This window comes from Nicotiana tabacum, chromosome 7, assembly GCF_000715075.1.
Source record: "Nicotiana tabacum cultivar K326 chromosome 7, ASM71507v2, whole genome shotgun sequence".
Taxonomy (NCBI): domain Eukaryota; kingdom Viridiplantae; phylum Streptophyta; class Magnoliopsida; order Solanales; family Solanaceae; genus Nicotiana; species Nicotiana tabacum.
This window is the reverse complement of record NC_134086.1, coordinates 123,995,142-124,011,442: the sequence shown is the minus strand read 5'-3', so window position 1 is coordinate 124,011,442 and position 16,301 is coordinate 123,995,142. Positions and strand designations below refer to the sequence as shown.

Sequence of the window (16,301 nt, the reverse complement as noted above, 5' to 3'; positions counted from 1 at the left end):
TGAACCCAACAAAACATCTTCATTTAATATCCATTATTTCAAGTAAACAACAACTTCACAAATTTCAAGAAAATGATGATTTGATGTAACATAAAGTGAGCCAAATACCTTTACAGTAAGATTATAAAATTTTTCAAGAAATTTTGTCAATTTCTTTACATCCTCCCAATCACTACTCAAAAGTGTACCTGCAGGACTTCCATTTTCAATATCAACAAACGCAAGATGATGTGACAAGCCAATATCATGATCAACATATTCTAAAATTGTACTCTCATATTCAATAGCCCTGTTCAACATCAAGTATGTAGAATTCCACCTTGTAGGAACATCCAAACATAAAGATTTCCTAACTAGATTTCCTTCATCACAACATTCCTGAAACTTTTTCCACCTAGCAGGAGACTGCCTGATATATCTCACTGCTTGCCTAATACGTTCAATAGACACAATTGATTCTTTTATACCATCCTGAACAACAAGATTCATAATATGAGCCATACACCTCACGTGAAGGTGCTTACAATTCATAGAATTGGTCCCCCATTTAGTTAACTTCTTAGAAAGCTCCTTCACCGTCGCATCATTTGAACTAGCATTATCAACTGTGACAGTGAAAATCTTTTGTAACACCCACTCTTTCAAACAATTAACAATACTATTTGCCATATCTTCCCCCCTATAACTAAAAATTGGACAAAAGTTGACAATTCTTTTATGCATTTTCCATTCACTATCAATCCAATGAACAGTAATACACATATAATTTATTCGTTGTAAGGAAGTCCAAGTATCAGTTGTAAGACAAACTCTCTGATCTTTAAAAAGCTTCACCAACTTACGTTTTTCATCATTGAAAAGATCAAAACAGTCCCGAGTCACAGTTCTACGTGAAGGAATTCAAAAAAAAGGTTGTGCAACTTTCATAAAATTCATAAAACCTTCCTTTTCAACAAAGCTGAAAGGAAGTTCATCAACGATCACCATACGACACAAAGCCTTCCTACATTGTTCTTGATCAAATTTCCAAGGAACAACAGCTACATCACCCTTATTACCCTCCGGAATAGGGTTAAAGCCTAGTTTTGATTGACTTTTTACAACATCTAAAGGCATTTTAAACACTTGTCCATATGTGTAAGGAGTGATTTCGTACCATTATCTTTTGAATCGGCAAAATATTCTCTTTTGCAATGTTTACAAACACCCTTTTGATTTCCTTCCAGATCAATAATTTGGTCGAAATATTCCCATGCAACAGACCTCTTTTTTCTTTGTTTTTTTGTTTTCGATTGAACTGATTGAGATTGTGATGTGGCATTTGAATTAGAAGCTCCACTTTCACCAATCACCTTATCAATCATGATATTTTCAGCCATGTTTTTGTGTCACTGTGAATTTGATTTAAAAGAAATCAAGCAGCGAGACAACAAAATCTTAAAATGAAACACATATAACTACATATTTAGCTTAAAATCTTAAAATGAAACACATATTTTTTGAATAAATGCTCAATACTTCCTGCCACAACATAGACAATAAACAAGTGAGGATGGGAAACAACTCAGTCTAAGGCTCTAAGCAGCAACTATTAAGCAGGGTAAAATGAAAGATAAGTACGGACAACAGAGAAAGAAAACACCACCTTCGTTTGTTATACAACACCAAATTTTCAGGATGTTACCCACTAAATTTGCATGATGTTATAGTATAAATCAGTGTAGTATAAATCAGTATAGTATGAAAAAGGAAACCAAACAATCAGTGTAGTATAAATTCAAGAAACCAAACATTTTAGGGAAACCATTTTTCGAGCTTCATAAAAAAGGAAAATATGCAAAAATTGATTTCTAAGATACCAAACTAAGACGAATTCAGAAATGGGATATGAAACACTAACCTTAGTGCAATGCTCTGCCGGAAAAAGATATAGAAAACTGAGTTTTGACGGGCTCAGTCGTGTGGGCGTGACTGCGTGAGTCATGAGGTAGAGAACTGGTGAGGGCTTGACTGCTTGAGCCGTGTGGCCGGTGGCGGACTGGCGGAGAACTGGTGAGGTTTGACTTCTGAGGATGAGGACTGAGGACTGAGGGAGTGAGTGAGGCGGACAACAGAGAAAGCAAAGCAGTATATGAAATAATAAAAATGAAACCCTAGTATTACTAGACTAAAGGGTAGACTAGTAAATTAGTAAACCCTTATTGTGTTATCGGTTTACCCAATAACAGAATTGATAAACCAAGTCCGAACCGATAACCCAATAAGAATTTTTTTTTACCCGTTACCGAACCATTAGCCCAATAACCCAATACCGATAATCCAATAAGTAATTAACGGTTCGGGTTATCGGTTTTACCTGATATATGCCCACTCCTACACCTACTAATAAAAGTATTAATGTTTTGATTTATAAGGCAGCTTTAGGTAAGTACATTAATTCCCAAAAGTTAAACTTCAAACCTAAGGCTATCAATTCTTCTCAGAGTCTTAGCATTAATAGTGATACCTTCAATAATAAAGATACTCATGCTATATGCCACCAACATTTTAAAATCCAAACTCACAATAAATTTTCGAACCTTCTCATATAGAAAGAATTTTCTGATTATTCACAGGGGACCCCAATCGTTGGCACTGCCTCACCCGCCCACTCTCCCCTACCTTCGTTAATTCCATAAGGGCCAACTCCCACTGAAATGCCACGTGGCATAAGCGTGGCTAAGCTTAATAACTCTCCACCAATACACTTTGATAGTGATATAATGATATTTTCCCCTACTAATACTAATGACATCACACCCTCCTCACCCAATGCATGCAATCGACACTTGGCCAATCCTATTGCGCAAGTAGACATGCATATGGACATTCTAGAAGTTAACCTACACACACGCATAATATATCTTCCATGCAAACCAAATCTAACTCCTACAATCTCCAATCATTCCCTAATTCCCACGCCCCTCCCTCATCTTATAATGCCAGGGTTATTAATTCCCCTAAATAGGAGATCAACTCGACTAGTCCTCCCAACTCACAGACTGTAATGACTCGATTGATCATTTTGCTTTCTAGAATTCCGTTCCCCTGAATAAGACTTCCCGTACTTGCTTTTACTAATTTATGACTTGCGAGAATGGTTGGTTTGGGGTTTGGATGAGTTTGGGTTGAAATCGGAACACTTGGTTCCTTAAGGTTGGCTTAAAATACCAAGTTTGACTTCGGTCAACATTTTGAGTAAACGATCTCGGAATTGGGATTTGACGGTTCCAATAGGTTTGTATGATAATTTCGGACTTGGGCGTATGTTCGGATCCGGTTTTGGATGACCCAGGAGCGTTTCGGCACCTAATAGTAAAAGTTGGTTTTTTAAGGATTTTGAAGTTCTTTAAATTTGATTTGGAGCGAGTTTTGGTGTTATCAAGGTTTGAATTGAATTCTGAGACCGACAATAGTTCCGTAATATCATTTAAGACTTGCACGCAAAGTTTGGTGTCATTTCGAGTAGTTTAAGTATGATTCGGCGCATTCTGCGAATTAGGAAAACTTGAAGTTCAAAGTTTGATCCAATTTGGTTTGGCGGTATGATTCTTGGTTTCGTTGTTGTTTTTCACATTTAGAGAATTCAATCAAGTCCGTATTATGATTACAGACATGTTAGTGCCTTTGGACAGGGTCTCGAGTGGCTCGAGTGCATTTCGGACCCCTCGGAGCTAAGTGCATGAAACTAGATTTTGCCCAGTTTTGGTTTCCTTCTTCACAAACGCGAAAGGACCATCGTGTTTGCGTAGAAGGAGTTGGGCTGGGGGATGGGATTGCACTTCGTGTTCGCGATAAGTACTCCGTGTTCACGACGGTCTAGGCCAGTGGACTTCGCGTTCGCGTAGAGTAGAGTAGCTGGTACGGGACAACTTTGTTCTTCGCGTTCGCGATGAAAGGCCTTCAGAGGGCTTGGGCCAACGGCCTTCGCGAACGCGAGGCCCCTTTCGCATTTGCGATGAAGGGGCAGCTAGGTGGTGATTTTAAAAAATCGAGACCTAGTCATATTTGGGTACATTTATTACACATTTGGGCGATTGGGGAGCTCTCAAATAAGGGATTTCGACTTAACATCTTGAGGTAAGTAAATTATACATAATGTGAGTTAAATACATAGTTTCTGGGTAGATTATAACATGTGAATTAGTGAAAATTATGGTTTCAGATGTAAACCTAGGGTTTTGCTAAAAATAAGATTTAACCACGAAATTTGTTATGGAATTTAGTAGAAATCATATATTTATGTTCCTTAGGTTATGAGTAACAACTTCCTCTAAAGAATTTTGGAATCCGAGCATGTGGGCCCGGGGGTGAATTTTATGAATCTTGCAATTTAGGTTGGGTAACCACTTAAATGGGGGAATTGTGAACTTTTGAGCGTAGATTGATTAGTTTATGTAATATTTGACTAGTTTCGAGTCGTTCGGCATCAAATTTGGAGATTTGGATGTGTTCTTGAATTTGGAAGTAGGCTTAAGACAAGGTAAGTCTCCTTTCTAACCTTGTAAAAGGGAAATTTTCCCATAGGTAAATTTAATTAAAAATGTGAGTATTTGTGGGGGCTACGTACCTACGAGGTAACGAGCGTCCGTACGTAGCTACTATTCCTGTTATGTCTGGGTAGTTTAAGTTTACACCATGCTTGTGAATACCGTTATTTGATGATACTTGTTATTTGTATTAAATGGAATTAAGTTGAGACTTCTAACAATTTAAAGCTTCAAGTTGTATTGCCTTTTTATTTTTAAGAAAAGAATTTAAGAAAGAATTTGATTTCAGTGATTAAATTTATAATTGATCACGTCACATGAATGATTCTCGATCGGGGTGAATAGATTCATTTATGGTTCACGTCGTTCGACCCTTCAATAGTGCACATTTTATTATTATATTAGATCGGGCCGTACGACCTCGACATAACTTGCACATGCTATTTATTTGGAACTTTGTGTGATTTGGATTGTTTTAATGCCTTGAATGTAAATTATTAAATGATATGACTGAAATTGACACTATATTTATGAAAGAAGAACTTATCACTTCCTGTTATTGAGCTTTCCGTATTATTTATGATATACATGCTTAGCATAACACTTTAATTATATTATTGTTGGCCCTAGTAAGTGTCAAGTCGACCCCTCGTTACTACTTCTTCAAGGTTAGATTGAATACTTACTGGGTACATATTGTTTATGTACTCATACTATGCTTCTGTACTTAATTGTATAGGATCTGAGGCAGGCGCATCTAGTTATCCACCAGTCGCGCATACTTAATTCGGACTGAGGCTTACGGTGAGCTGCTCCTTTGCCAGTCATTCAGTAGCATGCCGGAGTTTCTCTTTTGCTTGTATCTGTCTATTCTATTTCATACAGTAGGATAATCATCTTTTATATATTCTACTAGTTGCCCACATATTTGTGATACTAGATCTTGACACATATTAGTAGACTTGATTTTTGGGGTTGTATTTATGTAATTATGATTTCTTTTAGGTGTTCCCAGTTCAGTTTCCTTAAAAATCCGTTATTTTATCGAGTGTTTTAAATTCAAGTTAAGTTAGATGTTGGGATTGTTTAATAAAATAAACGAGAATTCACTAGTTGATCAGTGTTGGCTTGTTTAGCAACGGTGTTGGGCGCTATCACGACCTATAATAGAACTTGGGTCGTGACAACATGGTATCAGAATACTAGGTTCACGTGGGTCTCACAAGTGATGGGCATGCCTAATAGAGTCTTGCGGATCGGTACAGAGACGTCTGTACTTATCTTCGAGAGGCTATAGGGTGTTAGGAAACTACTCTATATTCGTCTTCTATCGTACAGTTAATGGTATACTAAATTTCTTTCTTCTATTCTCTCACAGATGGTGAGGATGCGTACGACTGACGTTCCAAACCCGGGAGGAGCTACTTCCCCCATTGCTAGAGGCCGAGGTAAAGTCCAGCGGAGGGCACCGACTCGAGGTAGGGGACGAGGGCGTCCCAGAGCTGCCCCAGTTGCACCACCAGCAGATCCTGTAGATGATCTCGTTATTGAGGAGCAGGGAAAGGTGCCCACAACAGAGCTAGCCCCGGTAGATTTCATGACGGCATCGGGCTTTCAGGAGGTCATGGACTGTATGCTGCGGTTCATGGATTCTATGACCCAAACTAGTTTATTTCCAGCAGACCCAGCCACATCTCAGGTGGTAGGGGGAGAACAAACCCCTACCGTTGAAGCTCCTAGGCATGCAGCCGCAGTGTATCAGACTCCGGGCACACTACTTGAGGATGGGGCCCAGCCATTTGCAGCAGTGGCACCTGAGCCCAGACCAGCTACGAATGGTGATCCACAAAAGTTGTTGGACAGATGGACTAGGCTACACCCTCTTATCTTTGGGGTGAGCATCATGAGGATGCTCTGAATTTCATTGATAGGTGTAGGGACAGACTGCACAACATGAGGATAATGGAGTTTCATGGGGTTGACTTCACTACTTTCCAGCTGGAGGGCAGAGCCCGTAGATGGTGGCAGTCTTATGTTCTCGGTAGACCAGCAGGTTTCCCTCCCATTACTTGGGGCCTGTTCATACAACTTTTCTTGGATAGATATATTCCACCCCCCAAGAGGGAAGAGTTTCAGTATCAGTTTGAGCAACTTGAGTAGGGTCATATGTCGTAATATTCTCTAGGATCACATTATTGCCATTTATGATAACTATAGGTGTCCCTGGTTTATAGGAGGGGACTTCAATGAATTATGAGTCAAAAAGAAAAATGGGGTGGTAGACCGATAAATAGAGGCTTGATTGTTATTTTGCCAATGGTGCATGACTACAACAATACCCCCAAGCCTCAGTCCTACACCTCCCCAAAACGTATTCTGACCATAACCCACTGCTAATTAACCTTACCCAACCACATAACAGACCTATAGATCGACCATTCCGCTTAGAATCTTATTGGTGCACCCACCCCAATTTTACCTCTATAGTTTACAACAGTTGGCAGGGTAAGGAATTTTGGGATGCTACTCAATCTTTCCAACATAATGTTATCAACTGGAGTAAGAATACATTTGGGGATATTTTCCATAAAAAGAAAAAACTCCTAGCTAGACTTAACGGTGTCCAAGAGTCTTGTCACTACCCTACTAGTATTTTTGTCCAAAATTTAGAATAAAGCCTCTCGCTTGAATACAATACACTTCTTAATATTGAGGAGGACTACTGGAAACTATGCTCCCGTATTAATTGGTTAAACGAGGGAGATGCCAACAAATTTTTTTTCACCTCTCAGTTATTAATAGACGTAGGAAAAATAGAATCTCTTTCTTTAAAGACGATAACTGGATCATGGATCAGGATAGACTTATGGAGCACACCCTAGCTTACTTCCAGTCTGTTTTTTCGACTAGTCATATCTCCATTAACTGGAAAGATATCAACATGAGTCCTGTAAGTTTCAATACTACTAACCTTACTGAAATAGATAGAACCCTAGTGGATCAAGAAATCATATCGGCCCTATTCTCCTTTAAGACCTTTAATTAAACAGGTCCAGATGGATTTCATCCATTCTTTTACCAAAAAAACTGGAACATTGTAGGGCCCTCAATTATTAGGCTTTGTCACGAAATTTTTAGGACCCAATCAATTCCCCATTATATTAATAAAACCTACTTATGCCTCATCCCCAAGTTTCATAATGCTAACAATCTCAAATTATTTTAGCCTATTAGTCTTTGCAATACTATTTATAAGATCATTACAAAGATTATTGTCAACCGCATGAATCTCCTACTGGACAAAATCATTAGTCAATGCCAAACTAGTTTCCTTAAAGGGCATAAAGCGTGTGATAATGCAATCATCATCCAAGAAATCATCAGCCACATCCAAAAACTTCAAGGCTCTAGAGGTAAGTTCATCCTTAAAATAGACCTTGAAAAAGCCTTTGATAGGCTTGAGTGGTCCTTTGTCTATCGAGCCTTGAAATTCTTTAAATTCGCTCCAAACATCTCTAGATTAATCATGAGATGTATTTCTACTAGAACTATTGCAGTACTGGTAAATGGAGGCAAAACTAACTTCTTCGCTCCTCCTAGAGGCTTCCGGCAAGGGGACCCCATGTCCCCTTATATCTTTATCCTATGCATGAAACTCTTATCAGTATATATTAACCACCAAATTGATGTTGGCATTTGGGACCCTATAAAATTAAGCCCCACTGGTCCCCAACTATCACTTCTCTTCTTTACAGATGTTCTCACACTTATGTCAAATGCCTCCATAGAGTCTGCTAACTCAATTCACCATTGCCTTTCCCGCTTCTGCTCTCTCTCTCTATGGACAAAAGATCAACAACACCAAGTCAAAAATCCTCTTCTCTAAAAACTATAATAACTCTTTAATTGAAGCCATTACTTCCAAATTTAATATTAATCATACAGACACTTTTGGTAAATATTTAGTTTTTTCTATATTAAATAAGAGGCCAAAAGCTTCTGACGTCCAATACATTATCGACAACATGCAAAGCAAACTTTCGGGATGGAAAACCAACTTTCTTACCCCATCGGGTAGACTAACCCTTGCTCTTGCAACCCTCAACACTATTCCAAACCATTCCTTCAAATCCCAGCAAAGAACCTCAAGCATATAGACAAAATCCAGCTGGATTTTATATGGGGCTCTACTAATAGCCTTAAAAAGCTCCACTACCTTCGCTGGGGAACTCTCACTCGTCCTAAAGCTCAAGGAGGTCTTGGACTTAGACCAGCCTCCCAAAAAAATAATGCTTCTTTAGCCAGTCTCTCCTAGAGACTCTACATAAAGCCAAGCTCCCTTTGGCTACCACTCTAATCACCAAATATGGTAGATGTAATTATTCCCCCAAAAGCTCCTTTATTTGGCAGAATATTCTCCGTAGCTGGGACATTTGCTCCCAAGGTTTAACTTGGGTAGTAGGCAACGACAAGCACAATGACCTCTGGAATTCAAAATGGATTCCTCACTCAAACAGCCTTCGCTCCATTATCCACGAGCCATTGCACTACTCAGACCTTAATCTTAAAGTTGAGTCTTTACGCCAAGATAATAATTGGATATGGTATAACATCTCCTTTGAAATTCTAGAGGATATTAAAAACAAGATCAGGACCATCCATTTCCAAACTACACCTAATTGCACAGACACCCCTATCTGGTCACTTAACACCAATAGATTATTCACTTCTAATTCAGTTTACAAGCTTCAACAACAAGACACTCATACTTGACATCACTTCCAATGGATCTGGAAGCTTCACATCCTTAATAAAATTAAATTCTTTATATGGAAATATCTTCATGATAGATTTCCTACTCGTGCCTACCTACACAGATTGGGTATTATTGATAACGCCATTTGTCCAGTGTGCAAAAACAGAAATGAAACAACCAAATATATCTTTATTTAATGCCCAATTGCCCTTCTTTTTTGGAATTCTATAGGGATAGATTTGAACAACCTCCCCTACCCCGATGAGCACTGGCTCTTAAGCATAAAAAACATCCATGCACAAATCCAATTTCCTCATGTAACCTGGATCCTCTTTTTCCCTTTTGCACTTTGGTATATTTGGCTAAACATGAACCGTAATATCTATGAAAATCGTTCTAATCCAATTCAAATCCATACAATGATAATGCATGTGCGAGAATTCACCCTTATAGCCATAAAGTCACGAGCAAATTACATCTTCGTTCCATCCATATCAAGTGGTGCCCACCCGCAACTGGCTATTTGATGCTCAACATTGATGGTGCTTTAAAAGCATGAGAGACACTCAAGGAGGCGTGGGAGGAGTGATAAGAGATGACCAAGGCAACTGGGTAGTTAGGTTTACTAAAGCAACCTATGGTCACAACCATACTCACATGGAACTCCTTGCTCTTCACTCAGGCCTTCAAGCGGCCTACCAAATGAGCACACAACCACTAGAAATAGAAATCGGCTCTACGAAGATCCTTCACTTATTACAAACTGATTATCCGACTTCCACTAACATTCTCTCTGAATGTAGGTACTTGATGAGGAAGTTGGGGAATCCAACACTCCACCATAACTTCCGCGAATGCAACGAAGTGGCGCACCTTTTGGCTCAATATGGAAGTAAAAACCCAACAAACAACCAACTCCACATCCTACCGGAGGCGCCAAATTTTGTTTTTTTGTAATATTACAAAGGGATAAACATGGCCATGTAATATCTAAGAAAGTATCCTCTAATACTTGTGATATCTTAGCACAACTAGGTAATACCTGTATTATTAGGAATCTCATAGACACTAACCCTAGTCCACATGTAATATCTACCTATTATTATTATTATTATTATTATTATTAATATTTCCTTTTTGACAAAAAAAAAACTAAAAATCCTTTCCATTTTTTATTCTTCTTCCACTTTATCGGCTCAAAGAAGTTTGTTGTTTTTTCTTTATTGGTCAATTAAATTGACTTTAATGACCATTTCAAACTGCAAATATCACGAAAGAACTTCCACAATGTATATATATCTATAGGATTGAAACTAGAATCTTGACAAAATAAAATACTCCCCCTGTTTCAATTTAGATGAAGTAGTTTTACTCGGTACAGAGTTTAAGAAAAATAAAAGAAAGCTTTTGAAACTTGTGGTCTTAAAAGCTTAAGGGGTAAAAGTTTTGTGGGGACATGACATTTGTGTGGTTATAAAAGCTTCTCATTAAGGGTAAAATGGGTAAAATGAAGAGTTTAAAGTTGAATTATTTCTTAATTTAGAAATGTGTCATTTATTTTGGAAAAAACTAAAAAGGAAAGTGCCTCATCTAATTTGAAATGAAGGGAGTAATAAAATATTGAGTAAATGTAAAAAAAAGATGAGCATGTTTAACCCAAATATAGATTTCTTGGTCAAAGTCAATATCAAGAAGAAATCGGGTTATTGATAATCAAGATTTACTTCAATTTCTCAATAATTTGAAGAATAAAACAAATAATAGAAATAATTGACAAGGAAAGAAAATACGAAGTAGATTGATAATCACTCCCAGAATTGCGGTTAGGACCTTATGAATAAAGTAAAGAATAATTGCATATATTTTAAGAATAATCAGATGCCATTACAAATAATGACTAATTCCTTATATAGGAGTACACAATTATAACGGTTTCCTTACTTAATTCGGGCTTGTTAATGGCATTAATTGCCTTGATTATCTGTTACCATATATAATTGTAACGGGAGAATTTGTGACTGAGGATTTCCCGTAACTGCAATTAATGTTGATTTCCCTGCCTTATTTATGACATGATCGTGCATCTTCCCTCTTTAATGGTATTTATCCATTCCACTCTTATTTCTTCTTTTTCAGCTATTAGAGCTGGTTTCTTCTGTACCTTCTTGAATTCTTTAGCTCGTCTAATTAGGAATGCCATCTGTCACCTTGTTGACGGTCCACTTGTCATGTCTTTTTTCTACCAATACAGATAGTCCCCTCACTCTCTAAATATTCTCAACTGAATTTCCGGAAGTGGTAAGTATTTATGGCTGAAATTCTTTGCCGCCATTTCTCGAGTATCATAATGCCTTTTTCAGAACTGATACGATGATGTGCCATAGAATTGTGGCACTTTAGATACTAATTACATGGGCTGTAGATTGTCTTTTAAAGCATTTTACGTCAATTCTTATGTAGTTTTGGTGTTTTGTAGCAAACTAGACTTTAAGAACCAAAAACAAGGAAAGGACGACAAAAATCTATAGAAGGGCAGAAATGCGGCAGGTTTGCGACCACAAAAGTGATGTGCGGGCTACAAACCAACAACAGAATGAAGCAGATAAATATAGTTTTTGGAATCAACTTTGCGGTCACATAACACTTGTGTGGACCGCATAATGATCGCAGAATTGCAAAGAGAATTTATGCGAGTGCAGTTTTGCGACATCAAAGGTGATCACAAAATCAACATGCAAACCGTAGAATGTATCTGCGATGAACAACTGGGAATTGGAGATTCAATTTTGCGATGAAAATTATAATTTTGCGGTCCGCAGAACTGTTCTGCGGCTGGTCTGCGGTCGCAGATGTGAGCTGCAGGAGTATTTTTATCTTATCTTGACCCCGACTTTTAACCCATTATAAATAGAATAACTAGGGTTTTTGTGGGGTATCTTGTCAGAAAAAGAGGCATTAAATACACTATTATTTTGGAAGCTTTTGAAGAAGAGAATCTTGTCATCTTTGTAAGCTTTATGACTTTATTTATTGCTTTGTTCTTGGATTCTAGTATGAGTAGCTAGCTTTAAATACTATGGTTGTGGACCCTAAGTGGGTGTAATATTAATGGGTATTTACTATTGAATATATATAATGGTTGGTTGGCATTTATTCATTTCTCATGCTTCATTTAATGTTGATGGTTGCAAATATTGACTAATGCCATTTCACTCTATTTTTACTTGGAAAAGTGGGTTAGTGTTTGGTACAATTGAATAACAAAAACTCAAGGCTTTAAACTTTGTTTAATAGAATCACTTAGGAATAAGTGAGTTTTATTTGGAATAAATTGGTTGTCCTTAATTGCAACTCTTTTATATTTGGAAAAATTATAAAGAGAAAATACTACCTAACTATTGAGAAATATTGGGTAGTCATTTAGGAATCATTTGCATATCAATGAACCTTCCATTAGAAATACATCATAATAACACCGATAACATTATATTTCATTAATGTGGACATAACCTTGGTTTTCTTAACCAAATTAATTATACTCTCATAACAAAATAGTTATCTTGTTAATTCACAATTACAACATTCTCTTTTTAAACTAACGGAGTAAAATTACGACTTAAGTCAAGTTTTACGCTATTCAAGTAACCTTTTTACACCTATTCCCTGTGGGATTCGACCTCAACCTTGTTGAGTTATTATATTTGGCACCGAACGCTTACACTATTTATTTAAGTGTAACTTGAGCGTATCAAATTTTGGTGCTATTGCTGGGGACCTATTATGGTCACACCCAATTGGTCTCTTCCATTTGAACTCATGTGTGACGCCAGTGGTGTAGCTATTGGAGTGGTACTTGGTCAATAACATAATAAGATTCTTCATCCTGTCTACTATGCAAGTAAGACACTCAGTGTAGCACAAATGAATTACACTGTGATGGAGCAAGAACTGCTTGCTATTATCTATGCTTTTGAAAAATTCCGGGCCTATTTGTTGGGTTCCAAAATAATTGTCTACACCGATCATGTTGCTCTCCAATACCTCATGGAGAATAAGGATGCTAAATCAAGATTGATTAGGTGGGTTATTTTGTTACAAGAGTTACTTTAAAGTCAAAGATCGGAAAGGAATAGAGAATCAAGTTGCGGATCACTTATCTAGGCTTGAAGAGGCAGGGAGACCAAAAGAAGATCTTGAAATTAATGATGCCTTCCCAAATGAGCACATATTGGCATTGTCTAGCACTTTAACTTCTTGGTACACCGGCATCGCTAACTTCTTAGTTAGTGACCTTATCCCCGGCGGATTGGAAGCTTATCAAAAGAAAAAGTTCCTGCGGGAGTGTAGGCTATCTTATTGGGAGGAATTTTTTCTGTCCGGATTTGCGCCGACAACATCATTCGGTAGATGAGGTAATTCAAATTCTCAAAGCATGTCATGGCTCTCCAGTTGGGGGACATCATGGTGAAAATCGTACTACGGCAAAAGTGCTTGAATCTAGCTATTATTGGCCATCGATCTACCAAGATGCAAACCAAATGGTCAAAGCATGTGATCAATGTCAAAGACAAAGGTTAATTTCTAGAAGACATGAGATGCCTATGAACTTTGTGATGGAGGTCGAGATCTTTGATGTGTGGGAGATAGATTTTATGGGTCCTTTCGTAAGCTCTTACGACATGACATATATCCTGGTGGCAGTAGATTATGTCTTCAAATGGATCGAGGCAATTTCCTTGCCTAACAATGAGGTAAAGAGTGTAACCACTTTCTTGAAGAAAAACATATTTACGGGGTTTGGAACCCTAAGAGCAATCCTAAGTGATGGTGGTTCTCACTTTTGCAACAAAGCTTTTGCCGGGATGCTCGAGAAATATGGAGTTAAGCATAAGGTGGCCACCCCTTACCATCCTCAGTCGAGCGGTCAAGTAGAAGTTTCCAATAGGGAGATCAAGAACATCTTAGCAAAAACTGTTAATGCAAATATGATCGGCTAGTCAAAGAAGCTAGACGATGCATTTTGGGCATATCGAATAACATTCTAGACTCCTATTTGCACCTCACCATACCAGTTGGTTTTTTGTAAGCCATGTCACTTGCCAGTGGAGCTTGAACATAAAGCTATGTGGGCATTAAAAAAGTTGAATCTTGACTGGGCTGAAGCTGCCAATCTAAGGTTGACACAACTCAACGAGATGGAAGAGTTCCGATTTCATGCGTATGAGAGTGCAACCATGTACAAGAAAAGAATGAAGTTTGTTTATGACAGGAAGATTGTGAAGCAAGAATTTAAATCTGGTGACTTAGTCTTGCTCTTCAAATCAAGACTAAAACATTTTCTAGGCAAGCTCAAATCCAAATAGTCTGGCTTGTTCAAAGTTCTGAATGTGTCTTCCTATTGTGCCATTGAATTAGAATCCGAGGACGGGACTCAAACCTTCAAAGTAAATGGCCAAAGGTTCAACCATTACCTCGGAACCAGTGGAGAAAGGAATTTGATAGAACAATTCACACTCAATGCTTGGTCTACTGGAACAACATGCAAATTCCAAAGTAGACAAATTGACGAAAGAACTTCCATCTCTTATTTGGCAAGAACTGGCCTTGATCCAAACCTCAGTCATTGCTCTTCAAAAACAACATCTATCTTATGAGGATCGACTCAAGCACTTTGAAGTGTGCCTTGAGAGGGTTGAGCGGGGTGAAGTTGGGGACATGCCTCAACTCAAAAAGGATGTAGCTGAGCAAAAGTTAGAACTCCTTAAAATGCAAAACCTGGAGTTTGATTTTACCCCATTTCTTATGGAGGTAAGGGAGCAGGACACTGGTACCTCCCAGATTCCTACCCTTGGCCTTGATTTCAAAAACCTCATGTCAGCAGAGGTGTCCTCTGAGAGAGCCATGGTACTAAGGCTTCACAGGCTTCGGGCCTTGTTGTGCATTTAGATGATCATTCAGAAAAGGAACCCAAAAGGATCTGAGGAGGAAACTGATGAGGAGGGGTTACTTGAAAAGGATGATGGTCAGCGGGACAATAGAGGCAAACAGATTGATGTTTCTACAGAGACACCAGATGATGAGGACGCAGATGTGTAGACAACCATTGCACCCTACCTTGTAGATATGGTCACAAAAGACACTCCCATGACCACACATCCATCTTTGGGTGAGGGTAGTAGCTCCCAGGTCCAAGACCCAGCTTTGCAACTGGTAGAGCTTCCTATGTTGGTCTCAGGAACTACTGCACAATATGAGGTTCACCCCTTTGCCTCCGCAGTGTCAGCCTCCAGTCCCACAGCCACTTCGGATTCTCCATCTACTGTCCAGTCAGAGGTTCCACCCACTGCTTCCTCAGTGTCAGCTCCCAGTTCCACAAGCACCTAGTGCGCCTTAGGAAGCCCCTAAACTTTGCTCTTACATTCTCAATGCATTGGGGACAATTCTTCAGTTGGGGATGGGGTAGTCAATTTTTTGTGAAACATGTATATAAACTCTTGAAACCTTTTGTGAAACATGTATATAAGCTCTTGAAACTCTTTACCTCAATAGTGTAGATGTGTATATAGCAATGAATTTCCCTTTGTTTTTCTTTGTCGGGTTCTTTTCCAAGAGTGTAATAGTAGAACCATGGCAGTAGCACAAAATGTTTTGACTTGTTTGGTGTTTTTGTTCTAGTTTCAAGCATGTGATAAGTTTTTATTGAATAAATTGCACCCTTCAAATGTTGTAAATAAACAGTTATTCATTCTTGTGAAATTGAGGTTCGCTCTTTGACTTTGTGATTACCTAGAATCTCAAATATCATGTGATGAAAATTTGAGTTGCCTTGTATTAACTTGAGAGCTGAAATTATGCCGAGTCGAACAGTTTATGCGTTGTGAGTGGGTGAGAATTTGTGTAAATGATGCTTGTGCTTAACTTGTAATGTCTAGAACTTGCCCGTTTGGTTTCTCAATGGAATTCTCAGGTTGATGATTAGGTGTTGAAATAATCTTAGGCCCTCTTTGTGATTGCTA

General features: G+C 38.3%; 1 protein-coding gene across 1 annotated transcript; it reads left to right on the top strand.

Annotated features, from left to right (window-relative positions):
- Positions 1-13,823: 13,823 nt before the first annotated feature.
- Positions 13,824-14,648, top strand: LOC142162266 (uncharacterized). The gene is made up of 2 exons (XM_075218598.1): positions 13,824-14,277; positions 14,389-14,648. The coding sequence occupies exons 1-2, from the start codon at positions 13,824-13,826 to the stop codon at positions 14,646-14,648; spliced, it is 714 nt and encodes a 237-aa protein (XP_075074699.1).
- The last annotated feature ends 1,653 nt before the right edge of the window (positions 14,649-16,301 follow it).